The sequence below is a fragment of the Phoxinus phoxinus genome (genome assembly GCF_949152265.1).
Source record: "Phoxinus phoxinus genome assembly, chromosome: 3".
Taxonomy (NCBI): Eukaryota; Metazoa; Chordata; class Actinopteri; order Cypriniformes; family Leuciscidae; genus Phoxinus; species Phoxinus phoxinus.
Window position 1 is genome coordinate 18,890,558 of NC_136878.1, and position 12,899 is coordinate 18,903,456.

Genomic DNA, 12,899 nt, shown 5'->3' on the forward strand with positions numbered 1-12,899 from the left:
CAGGACATGATTGCAAAATCTTTTACATTATATTTTCCTACATAGTTAGAGTTCAGGCCTTTATATACGTACATATACATTTTGTCCTTGGGTATTTCATGCCCATGTTATTTCAAAAGAAGAGAACAGGAAAGGTTTGGAGAATGTATTCTTTGTTTTCTTTGCACAATTTGTACCTCTCCCACCCTTTTTATTCATTTATCAGCATCCCTGCATCTCCCGCTTCTAGTTTTGTGACCTTTAGAATTTCAATAGGAAAATCATGATTGCAATATTAAAGTCATATCACATCTTTTTTTCTCTTCTGTGTTACTGCACAGTGCACTCCTTCGTATTAAAGTGGCCCCTAACATTTCCATTGTGAGCTCCTCCCTAGTTTTCAGTGTTTACAAAGGAAGCCTATGTTATATGTTATATTCCTTGTTTCAAAGCCCCACAGCACATGTGAACGTCCATCTGTGTGTGTCTGCCCGAGGTCTCTCCTGTGTTTGACAGCAGGGTGTTCCCTCTGTTCAGAAACGGCTTAATTCCCTGCAAGTGCAGAGGACTTTCCGGAAAGAGTCCCACTGCGCTGAGGTAAATATTTACTCACTCCGCGCCCTGATCCCAGACCTGCAACGATCAGAGCTCAAACATTAAGGGCGAGCACTGTAGTCAAACATCACGGCATTGACTTTACCAGCTCTGCACTTCAACAGTGATGAGTGTTTCCTGGACACATACTAAACCTAGAATCAATCTAATACATCCTGTTCAAGGGGATCCTCAATGAAAACACTTTTTAAATTACGAAGGTACATCTGTATCTAGGAAACTAAAACCTTTCAGGCTTACAGTTACGTAATAGACTTTCAATTCCAGCAGACCAAATAATAAAAAAAGCCATATACCTGTGTAATATTTTTGTAGATAACGTGATTTTTTTTTTTAAGCATACAAAACTTCAAAAGAACAGTCTTTTAAATCTTATTATTTGTAACAATTAAAAGTCCTTTTTCAAATCACTTTTGATTAATTGAATATTTCCTTGCTGAATAAAAGTATTAATTTCCTTTTTTTTTAAAGTATGTGATTTTTTTTTTTTTTTTGCAAGAATCCTTACAAATTCTTACGTTTCAGAACTCAAAACTTCCTTATTAGTCTAAAAACAGCTTTTATTGAAACCAAGGTCCCAAAATGACTCGTTTTAGATTTTGTCTCAGTATGACATCATAGCTTGATGAAAGACCGTCTCTGCGTAAAAAAAACGACTACTTCTACATCATTGCCTCTTTATGTGAGTAATAATGTTTTTACCATGTGTCACTATTGCTTTGCCTATTACAGATTGTTTGATATGTACTCACTTTACTTTCACTTTACTGAAAATGGTGAACGATGAATATAAGAACAACAGTGCAACAAACAATGGTCATTCATTCATTTATAATTTGTTTACAAGAAACACCGTAAGTTCTCCTGCCAACTTACTGTGGTAACTCCAAGTACTTTATTTGCCATAACCAAGACTTATAAGCATATTTAGTACGCATAAATATTTCACAGCTGTCAAATGTTTCAACCATGTAACGAGATGAACACCTTTCTGTCTTTCAACGCTAATATAATGTAATGAAATATAACATAAAGATGATTAATTACAACGCTGCCGCAGACTGGAGTATCCTGTGTATTTGAGGTGTAGGTTCGTTGTCTTTCTAATTCGGGATCAGACTGTGGCTCAAATATGTAGGGCTGAATTTCACTGGTTGCTATTTTTCAACATCGGACGTTTTCAAAACAATTCCACACGTGTAATTGCGGGAACCTTGAAAAGTATTTTAAAATGCAAAACTGTTACCCAATCATAGCAATGAGCGTTTACTTCCAAGTTTTGAATGCGGCAAGCCCATCAAAGCGGAGTGTTTTAAAGTGAAGCTCAAAAACAGCATAGGAAATAGCCTATTACTTGTAAATTAGGATGGTGTTTTTTTAAATGTAAAATGCAGATTTTTTTTTTTTTTTATGCAGTTCATGACCCTTTTAATACTTTTATTCAGCAGGGAAGTATTCAATAAATGCTAATAAAACCCCATTCACTTTTTTATTATGCTGTAAATATATGCAGATAAATATTTATGGACTTGTGTAGAAAAATATTAGATTTTTTTTTTTTTTGTATATGGATTACACTGGTGGGCACTGGGCAGGCTGATTGTGACTTACTGTAGGTCACACACTTCAGCTACATCTTGGCTTTGCCTGCTTTTAATCGTCCAGGCTAGACTTTGTGTCTGATAGCCTTTTTTCTTCTCATCCTCTTGCCTTCATACGTTGGTCTTCAGTATCGTCTATCCAGCAAGGGATTCCCGCCTGCAATCCTTCATTTTTGTGCGCAGTCATTTCTATGCCACTCACGCTCCTTGCGTCTGCTCCCGGCGCTGCAGCACGATCCAAGAATGGATGCAGAGTCACGGACGCACGTGTTTAGAAAGCCTAATGCGGACTATTCACTGTAACGTACTGTATTGTTGTACTACAGTAGGTGCCTTTTGTGATAAATTACTCTTTATTTTGAACACAGTACACAGTAGTCCTTATATTGATTTTCCTTTTCCTTTCCCAGTAATATTAATTAATATTAGACATTTTCCTATGTTCATATGTGATGAAATTTGGTAGAGACATATACATTATAAAAAGTTCTACAAACAAACTGAGGCCAATTTCAATTTAGAAGCAGAGTTAAATACATGTCTGTCTGATTGTTGGAAATTTTTTACCAATCTCATACTCCACATTGGGGAACAGGCAACAATGTCAGCCTCAGCCTGAAGCAGTGACAAAATTCATCACCTAAGAGTCCCTAAAGAAAAGGAAGAAAAGACATTTCACATGCAAGACAGAATTTTAAAATTGAGCTTGTGGAAATGTGTCCCAAATGGATTCAACATTCTGTTAAACCTCCTGTGCCTCGTAATGTTAAGTACTAAAAGCGTTCTGCTGAGAGGCTTATTATAGGGACAGACAAGATGCTTATCCTGGGTTTGGAATTAGTGCTGTCACTATGTCGCAGTGTTGTTCAGGATCGCCTAAGCCAATCAACCCACTGTGTGCCTTTTTGGAGGCCAGACTTCCTCCAAGTGTCATTGGCACGAATGCGGAAGTCACTTTGGCTTAATCAGGCGGAAATACGGGTGTCTAAAATTATTTTCCACTCCTGTGAAACACACACACACACACACACACACACACACACACACACACACACACACACACACACACACACCCTTATCAGAGGCTCATCATTGCATATCACTGCATGCTACCCTGTTCCCTGGTATCTGTTGCTATGACAACGTATCGCAACAGTTCCTTGTCTGCCAAGTTATGGGATGGTTGTTGGTGTTGTTTTTGGTGCAGATCTGATTTATAAATGACTGTAAACAAACAATGCAGGCTAGCAACAATCCTCATCGTGATGTTTTTCCTTTAGATAATCTTATGCTACTGATGCATCACTGCTACTTGTTGGTACATGTCGGTACATTGTGGGTGTTACATGTTAATTACTGCTCACTGTGGGGTGGGGGGGATCTACATAATTCTGGGGAATTTATTTAAATATGTTGACAGTTCAATAATTACTGTTGCATAGTGGGTTTTTTTTATTGTCAATATAACGTTGATATATACTACTGTTAAAAAGTTTGGGGTCAGGAAGATTTTTTGTGAAAAGTTAAGAGGTTAAAGAAAACATATACAGCAAGGATGCATTAAATTGATCGAAAGTTATAGTAAAGATATTTAGGGCCAAATTTACTAACAAGCCCTCTTTTGGTGTTAAAATACTACTGTCAGGATTTACTAAAGACATGCAGTGAAAAATTAGCGCTGAAAAGGCGTGAACAGTTATTTTTGCGGCTGACCTTATTGCATATGGATTTGCACCATTTATTTAAGGACCCAAAAAAGCACATCCTAAACCAGAAGCTAATTTGCTCTGCTCTTGGTAGATTGCGTTGGTCATAATGGAAATTATCCGGCTGCGTCTGTTAATTAATACTTTTTGCACAAAATATACTACATTTAATTTACTCGATTAATAAAAAAAGTCAAAATTCTTGGAGTCAAAATCTTCTATTCATCAGAATGGGTTAAAATATTGTATTTTAAACCATGGTATTGGCTCGACACTCAAAAGAATGATTAAATTAAGTAACAAAGTCAGTATACATGGAGAGTAGGGTTTATTTGTAGAATATGATAAATTATAGTCATTTGAATGTTATTGGGTTATTGGGGTGATATGCAGGCCTATAAATAGCTAAAGATGAACTTGCAACCAAACAAAGATTTTTCACTAAATGAACATGTCAGAGACAAGCATTCTGAGGTCAAAGAGTACATTGTGATACTGGGCAGGCAACTGGGTCTAATTTTCTTCTTTTTCCTCTTGCCCAGTTGACAATGTCTGTTTGCATGGTGTTTGACTGTGGAAATCGAGCAGCACAGATTTATGTGTAGTTAAAGACCAGAGAAGCAGACCACAAAAATAGCCAGAAATTTACCAGAAAAGAGAACCTGCTGCTTTTGTAACTTGTGGTTAGAATCAGCTGGCCCACTGTTTCAACAATTAAAAAGCAGCAATCAGATGCTGTAATGTTCCCAAAAAATACGCATCTAATTATTTGCTCTTTTATGTTAGCTTTATGAAGTAAAAAGTACTTGTGCACGAATGCAGAGAAATGGCACTGTGTACCAGTAGTTGTTATGATAATTTGGTCATTACTTTATAAATACTTTTTTTTTTGCCTGTGAAGACTGTTCTTTCCAGCAGACCAAGCTAACTCAATAATCCATTTATTTTAAGGGCTTAGGGGCATGATCCAGCCCTCTGATTGCTGCTGCCTGCCGCTCGCTTTGTGTTTTCCACACTTAAGTTTTGTGTATGTGTGTCCGTTTCAAACAGGAAACCCGAGTACTGTGGAACTCTGAAAGTTTTACAACTTAACTGCTCCATTAATTCTTTAATCAGACACATTTAATTGAGCCTTGCTGTGAGTGAAGTCACGCCAAGAGAGGATGTTTTTCCTCCTTGTGTTTGTACATTTGTGTACGCTTGAGACGACCTTTCATATGATTTTCTTTTTAAGGAACTGCACATATATGGCTGGCTTGGCAAGTGTTGTTTTAGCGATGTCTAAGTTTAGATGCTTCATTATTTAAGCAGAGTGCAGATATTGATAAGAACCTACCTCTTGTGTGTGCGTACGTGCGTGCGTGTTAGTGTCCATGCAACTTGAGCTCGGCCGCAGTGGCTTTTAATCTTGATAAAACACCTTTCAGCAAGTCCACCTGCATACACTGTAAAAAATGTGGCTGCGATTAGTTAAAATTTGTTGAGAACTTAAATATCCAACTTAACTAAACTAAAGTTAACTAAACTTAATATTTTAAGTCAAGCTTGAACACATACTTTTTAAAGTTGAAATAATGTTGGATTTTAAGTTGTGATAAATAATCGCAGCAATTTTTTTACAGTGTAGTCAACAGGCACCTCGTAAGATCAGGAGTCATTTTTACTCGTTCCCAGCGCGCACCTCCATTTCAGACCTGTCATCCAAACAGAAAGGTGGGGACTGTGATCAATGGTGTTCGCCAAATTGGCTTTATGAGTTCCATTCCACCATCCACCTGTTTTATCTGCCCCTACGCCCACATACTGGAGGATGGGGATAGTGAGAAAATAAGATCTCTCTTCTCTCTGCTGAAACACACCCAGGGCTGCCACAGCTCCTGCTGGCTCGTTTCAGTGTGATGAATGTCGTAGTTTACTTGATGTTAAAAAATAAAAAAATAAAGCATTGCATTATGAGTTTGGCCGATTTGTCTGAGGTTGTCAGGCTCAACTCATCTTCACCTCTCATCTCGTTTAGCTTTTTTGAACACTTTTGTGGTGTTGATTCCAAAAATCAGAAACACTTTATTTGCTTCAGTAATGCAGTAGAATTTAGCCTTGGTTGTGCACACTAAACAACATGTACAGTACAACACCTGGAGTTAATTATAATAAAACTGGAAATCTCTGCTGAAACATGGGCAAAGTGATTTGTTTGCTCTTTTTCACCTCAATTGGTCCATTGAAAGCAGACATTTCAGTAGGAGGCAGTAGTTTATTGTAGTCTGTGTTGTCTGTTGGCAGTTGTGTTGAGTGTGTTGGTTCAGACAGGGAAGAGCTCATGCCAGGCCACTAAACACAGGAACCTACCCAGTGCATTGACATCATTGCTCTGCCTCTGATTGGCCGGGGGATGAGGGAAACCCCAGAGCTGATTGGGTGGAGTCACAACTGTCTGTTGGTGGTTGTTTTTTCTTCTTCGCTGCTGTTTTTTTTTTTAATGCAATTGGGGTTTGTAACTATTTTCAGATGCCTTGGAGAACTTATTTTCTTGTTCTTCTTTTAACCATGTTTTCTTAGGCACAGTTGTGGAGTTTGTTTTTCCAACTTATTTAATGACAAGAACCACTTTTAAATGCTAAACGTATAAGCATTTAGAACTTTATGTGCCAGGATTTCCTCATGGAAAACCTGGGAATATCAGGGAATTTTAAAATGGACTTTTCCTGGCCTGCGGATGTTTTGGAAATGAATAAAACTTTGAAGTCATGAAAGTTTCTATAGTGGACATATTTTGTATCGGGATACAAGGCTCAACAATATGTTTTTTTTTTTTTCTGCCAGCCCATTTGGCCAGTAGTTTTTATATTTATATTTAATATTTTTATTGTTATATTACATTCAAATGTTTGGAGTTATTTTATTAAGCAATGAAGCACTACATTGCTCAAAAGGGACAGTAAAGACATTCACATTGTAAAAAAAATAATTCATCATTATATTTTTGTTATAATAAATGCAGCCTTGGTGAGAATAAGATACTTTTTTTTTAAGATAAGTTTTCCCGATAGTAGAAAATAGTAATGTATTTACAAAATGTTAAGTTTACTTTATAAAACTATGAATGTATAATTTATTTTTTATTATTATATATAATTTTTTTGTGCAATCTGAGTGCAATCTCAGAAACAAAAATCCTAATCCAATAATCATGATCAACTGGAAATGGAAATGTCCAAAATAATTTGTAACCCTGATGTGCAGTATGTTTCGTTAATCTCCATGTTTCTCACTTCTGTCTCTCTTAGATGTTTGTGGTTAATAAGGCTGATGACACCAGCTGCTCCCTGCATGAGTTCACCATCACCGGCTCAACCTATGCTCCGGAGGGACAAGTGTAAGAGCACACACAAACAAACTCTTGAGTCCTTGATCCTTCCCAAAACATCTTGTCATTTTTACCTCCTCAAAATAATCTAATACTCATTCTGGATACTTAGTTTGTATTTACATCCCTTTATCTTGCAATAACTGTCTCCCCCTCAGGCTGAAAGCCGACAAGCCTGTGCAGTGTGGAGATTATGATGGTCTAGTGGAATTGGCTACTGTCTGCTCCCTGTGCAACGACTCTTCGCTGGACTTTAATGAGGTCAGTGGTGTGTGCGTGGATCTTCTCCTAAATCCAAGCCTCGGATGCCATATTTACCCTTCTGAGTTTAACAAAATGAGTCTTGTTCAGTGTTTTTGAGTCTGTCCTACTCTCGTTGCTGAAGTGTGAACTATTCACCCTGTGTTCTTTAGGGACAGACAGCTTTTTAATTTGCTTGTTTTGTGCATTTGGCTTGTATTTCTCACCTCTGTGCCATGGTATCATGGTTACTGTTGCGTAATATCATAGCGTTTTCCGTGGTTGTCGGGTAGGGTAAAGGACAGTGCAAGTTAGGACAAGCTGAAGATTTTTAAAGCGTGCTTTGTTGTTAAAGGCACCCAATCTAATGTTAAAGTTAAAGGACACCACTAAATCAACAATATCAAGCAAGCAAAAGTCTTATTACTTTAATTTGACTATTTTTTTTAATAGGATAAATAATCGTTAGCTGAGTAAATGTCATGTTTCACTACCACAGCACCCTGCTTCCTGGAATAATGCAAATATTTCAGGACAGAGTTGACCACCATCCATAAAGGGAACTGTGAATCTAATAAACCATTATAGATGTTAACACAGGAGCCATGTCTTTGAATGATGAGTAGCAAATGTTAGCCTGGGTTTTTCATAGAACACACTCTTAGGGCTATCACTAACGATTATTTTGGTAATCGAGTCATTGGTCGATTATTTTGACGATTAATCGGATATTTTTTTGTAGTAATAAAAACAGACCTAAGCAAACAAGACAATAACTTTTAAAATGAATAAAATGCATATATAAATAATAACAATAGGCAATAATAATTGTTTCAAATAAAGTATCAAAATAAAAATTTTGAACACTAGTGTACAATACATGCATTTTCTAGTTTAGTTTAGCAGTACCTAAGAATCAAAGCCCAAACAGCCTTAGAAAACGATCATGTGCTTTTCATAAAAATAATATATCATCCAGTAATCAAGAATGACTGGGAAAGTCATGAAAGTTAACTGGACAAAAATGTTAAGAAACTATATAGAAATGATTTAAAATGTTATAATAGGACATGCTTTGTTACAGTACATACTTGCATGGTCCATTGCTTTCATGTGACAGTTAAAGTGCACAGTAACAATCATTTCTGAAGTGAGTGCATGACTCTAGTCTTATGTTTTTTTAAATGATTATGCAAGTGCCATATACGTCATGTTGTTTGTGCTGATAGGGCACTGAATGTTTACACACTTTTGTGCTTATGCTGTCCCGCAGGCTAAAGGAGTGTACGAGAAAGTGGGCGAGGCCACGGAAACTGCGCTCACAACGCTGGTTGAGAAGATGAACGTGTTTAAAACGGATCTCTCTGGACTTAGCAAAGTGGACCGAGCTGCAGCTTGTAACTTGGTAAGAAGGGAGCCATGGTGTGCACCAGGTAATGAGACAGACAGCAATAAAAGAGAACATAACAGGAGAGTTAGTGATGAAAATCGATAAATGGAGTGATAGATATTTGAAGCTTCAGAAGAAATATTAGAGCTCATAAAGTTTGGTCAGACAGGATATTTAAAAGAAATGAAGACATGGCCGTTCTGTCGAGTATCCTTGCAAGCACAGTTAAATAAGTTTAATGAAGTCTTAAATTAACGTAGAATTGTGAGAAAATGGGATGCGTGTCAGATCCGCATCATATTGGGCAGGTCTTAAAGTGACAGCAGCCTAATAAACCTGCTGTTGTTGCACCTGCACAGACAAATGGCCTTTCAGCCCGCTGAAAAGGGCTGTCTTGTCTGCGTCCTTGATCTCCATCAAATTCAGCCAAAGGTGATGCTCGTGGAACACCAGGTTAGCCATGGGATGACCGATCGTTTGGGCCGTGGACTTAGTGGCGTGCAGGGCGAGGTCAGTTACGCTGCGCAGCTTGGCCACTCGCGCCGTACGCTCTGGCTTAGGTCTGCACGGCTTAGAGGGATGGGCCACCTTGGTCTTCCAGCCGAAGGCTGTGGGCGGGCAGAGGCGGCTGCGAGCGGGCTCCTCTGGGGTTGACCACTTTAAGCCCAACTCTTCTACAGCCTTTGTAAGGACGCAGATGAGCTCCGATTCCTGCCGAGCCCTGGCTGTATTTGTCTCTTTTAGAGGCTGGGGGCGGAGTCATCGCCAGAGTTCACCCAGTCCTCTGCCTCAGAAGCAGCTAGCGTCATAATGGCGTCAAAGCCCTCTTTGGAGCCGCCAAAACAAACCATGCCGCTTGCACATCTCTGCTCAAGCAGGGAAGACAACGGGAGAGCGTGCAAGGCAGGATTGCTAGCTTTAAAGAAAGCGGTCCCAGAGCGCAGCAGTGCGAGACCCATGCCCGCCCGTGCGAGAGCAGTTTGTCTCCGTGAGTGCAGCCTAAGCGTGGGCGTGTCCCAGGCAAGTGATGCACTCAGTGTGTGATCATCCGAGGGATGCAGAGGAGCCCTATATGAGCCACACTCATGGTGCGTCATTTTGAAGCAAACACCGCTAGAATTTGCTCTTTTAGATCGTGAAATTTGCTCTTGAGTAATATCCGGATGGCCGCAGGGGAGAAACGCTGAGTGAGTTGCGAGTGTGAAAGCCCCATTAATACCCTGATTCAGGCTTGTTCTACGGCGAGCAGAAGGCTTCTTTCTTCTCTTCGGAGTCAGCGAGATTATCATCGCGCTTGAAGGAGAATTTTTAGGCACACTATGCAAGAATTGTACCTTAATATAACAGCTTCAAAGTAATTTCGATGGTAAACAAACTCGTAGTAGGGTGAATTATGCCGATAGCAAAACCAGCAATGTAAGTTTGATAGGTGGCGCCCCGCCAAATCTCACAAATCACGACTTCCTTTACGGCACGACGTCACATACCAACATATGAAGCAGCCTCTATGGAAGACACTAGCACACATTTCAGACGTGAATCATGGCAGTCGACGAAGGAAGAGTCAAGGAAAAGAAAACGAGGCTTTCACTCGTTGACGAGAGCTAAAAAGCAGCAAAGGATGCAACAGCGATGTAACTGACATTACCTGGTCAGTTAGACATCTTCGGAGTCTATCTGTGCCTGTTCGATGTCCGACGCTTCTACTGAACAGGTACCAGTATACAGGGGGGGAGGGGATCAGGCCGCGGGTGCAGAGACGGCGTGAGTGGTGTTTACGACAGTAACGTTAAATACTAGTACTCCACAGAGACTCTAGGGGTCGCTGTTCGACAAAAACAGAAATCCCCTTTTGGCGGGCTGAAAGGCATGAACCAATCAGGCTTCAGTATTCGGAGAAAACTGAGTTTTCTCAATAAGCTCAGAAACTGAAGCAATCTGAGTGAACAGTATCGAAAGGGAATCTGAACCGGTCTGACTGGGCCAATAGAAAAATTGAGTCCTGATATATTGAAGGGCACAGGTAAATGTGGTATTTATTACAACATACTCCTGATTTATGTGGAGAGAACTTAAATTTAAATGTTATTTTTTTAGAGCCTAATAAAAGTTAAAATTGATAGCTTTCATATTATTATAACATATATATATATATATATATATATATATATATATATATATATATATATATATAAAAAATGTATGTTAGGTGTGAGTGATGATAGCAATTACAGAAAAATTTGCGATTTAATTGGGTCATTTGTTGACAGCACTGATATGTGTGTGTGTGTGTACGTGTTTCTCTTGCATATAAACAAAATGATTTTCACTAAAACCCTGAAAACATGATGGAAAATGTCTCTAACACACAAACACTCACACAAGTTAATAAACTTTATGCATGCATGCCAATTGGTGTAAGTATGATGTGAAAGCCCACTGGGACAAAATAAAAACATTGGAACAGTGGACTAGTCTTGATCCTCCTCTCCCTTTTCCCTACGGGGATCATTTTTCTCTGAAAGAGTGAATGACCAGCACCACTCTCTTTATTCTGCTGACCCCTGAATCCTTCTCCTCTCCAAAAAAAGAAACTTAGTCACACAGACTCCCAGAGGAAAAGCATAATATTTAGATAACCTCTTCATACACTCGCCTGGTTATCTAAACTTTCCACTCTGATCTAAAACTTCACTGCCCTATGGAAACAGAAAAAGAGACATTTCTTCTGTCTCTACATATTGGTGGTAAGCTTTCAAAGATGTCAGATGGTTGGTGGGTGCATTCATTGATGTAATAGGGAGTTAGATGGGTTTTTTTTTTTTTTAGAACACAGGAAACCTGCTGAAGAATGACGTTGTGTTGTTCTCAGATAAGCTGGAAATGGGAGACACTGGTTTTCTCTCACACATGCATGCCTTATCTAAACATCTGTAGAATGACCAAGTAGATCATCTTATCCCAATATAAAACAGAGCCACAGACAGAGACTGCAACAGAGTAAGTAGGTAGGTCAGTGTAAATGCTCTCTGTTCTCATGTTAAGGAGGTGGTTTCCACCTAGTGGCAAAATGATGGTCTTGCATCACTGAATGTTTCTCTTGCATATTTTTTGTGCTTATTTTGTTTCATTTATTTATTTTCAAAAGTGAATACATAACAGAAAATTATGAGGGATGATCAGTTTCAGTTATTTATGCTAGAAATATGTACACTTTAATTCAAAAGTTTGGGGTCAGTAAGATTTCTTTTTTTTAAAGAAATTAATACTTTTATTCAGCTTTTATTAGGACACATCAAATTGTGCAAAAGTGACAGAAAGTTGAAATGAACAGTATTTATTTGACATAGAAATATTTTGTTTTCATAATTTTACTATTTAAATTTCTATTCATCAAAGAATCTGTAAAAATGTATCATGGTCTCTAAATATTAAGCAATTAAGAAATGTTTCTTGGCAACCAAATCAGCATATTAGAATGATTTCTGAAATATCATGTGACACTGAGAACTAGAGTTCTTGCTACTGAACATTCAGCTTTTCCATCACAGGAATAAATTCAAATATATTAAAATAGAAAACTGTTATTTTGAATTGTTCTAATATTTCACAATATTACTGTTTACTGTATTTTTATTAAATAAATTTAGCCTTTGTGAGTACAAGAGACGTCTTTTTAAACACATTAAAATATCCTACCAACCCCAAAACTTTTGAATGCTTTTTCATTAAATTTTAATGAAAGGGATGCCTAATTGTTCAAACATATTTAGAAATTTTTTGAGAAAACTACTGCAGTGTTGCATAGAGTCTGTCAGTTACTGTGTATGCGACTCTTCTCCAACCACCTGGGCTTGACTGCTGACTACAAACAGTGATGTCCGAAGGCAACCCTAGAAAACAGCTGAGAGAGTGGCATCTTACCCAACATACATGCACACTGCTAGCAGAGAGTGTTTCACTTTTGTTTAATGTAGCATCTCTCATTCTCTCTTTTTCTT

At 38.3% G+C, this 12,899-nt stretch overlaps 1 protein-coding gene across 2 annotated transcripts in view; it reads left to right on the forward strand.

Moving 5' to 3' along the window:
• atp2a3 (ATPase sarcoplasmic/endoplasmic reticulum Ca2+ transporting 3) overlaps positions 1-12,899 on the forward strand; it is a 41,769-nt gene that overhangs the window by 16,839 nt on the left and 12,031 nt on the right. For both annotated transcript variants that reach the window (XM_079608704.1, XM_079608703.1), the window contains exons 8-10: positions 7,189-7,277; positions 7,427-7,529; positions 8,782-8,913. In XM_079608704.1, coding sequence (XP_079464830.1) covers positions 7,189-7,277; positions 7,427-7,529; positions 8,782-8,913 — 324 coding nt within the window. The remainder of the gene's footprint in view (positions 1-7,188; positions 7,278-7,426; positions 7,530-8,781; positions 8,914-12,899) is intronic.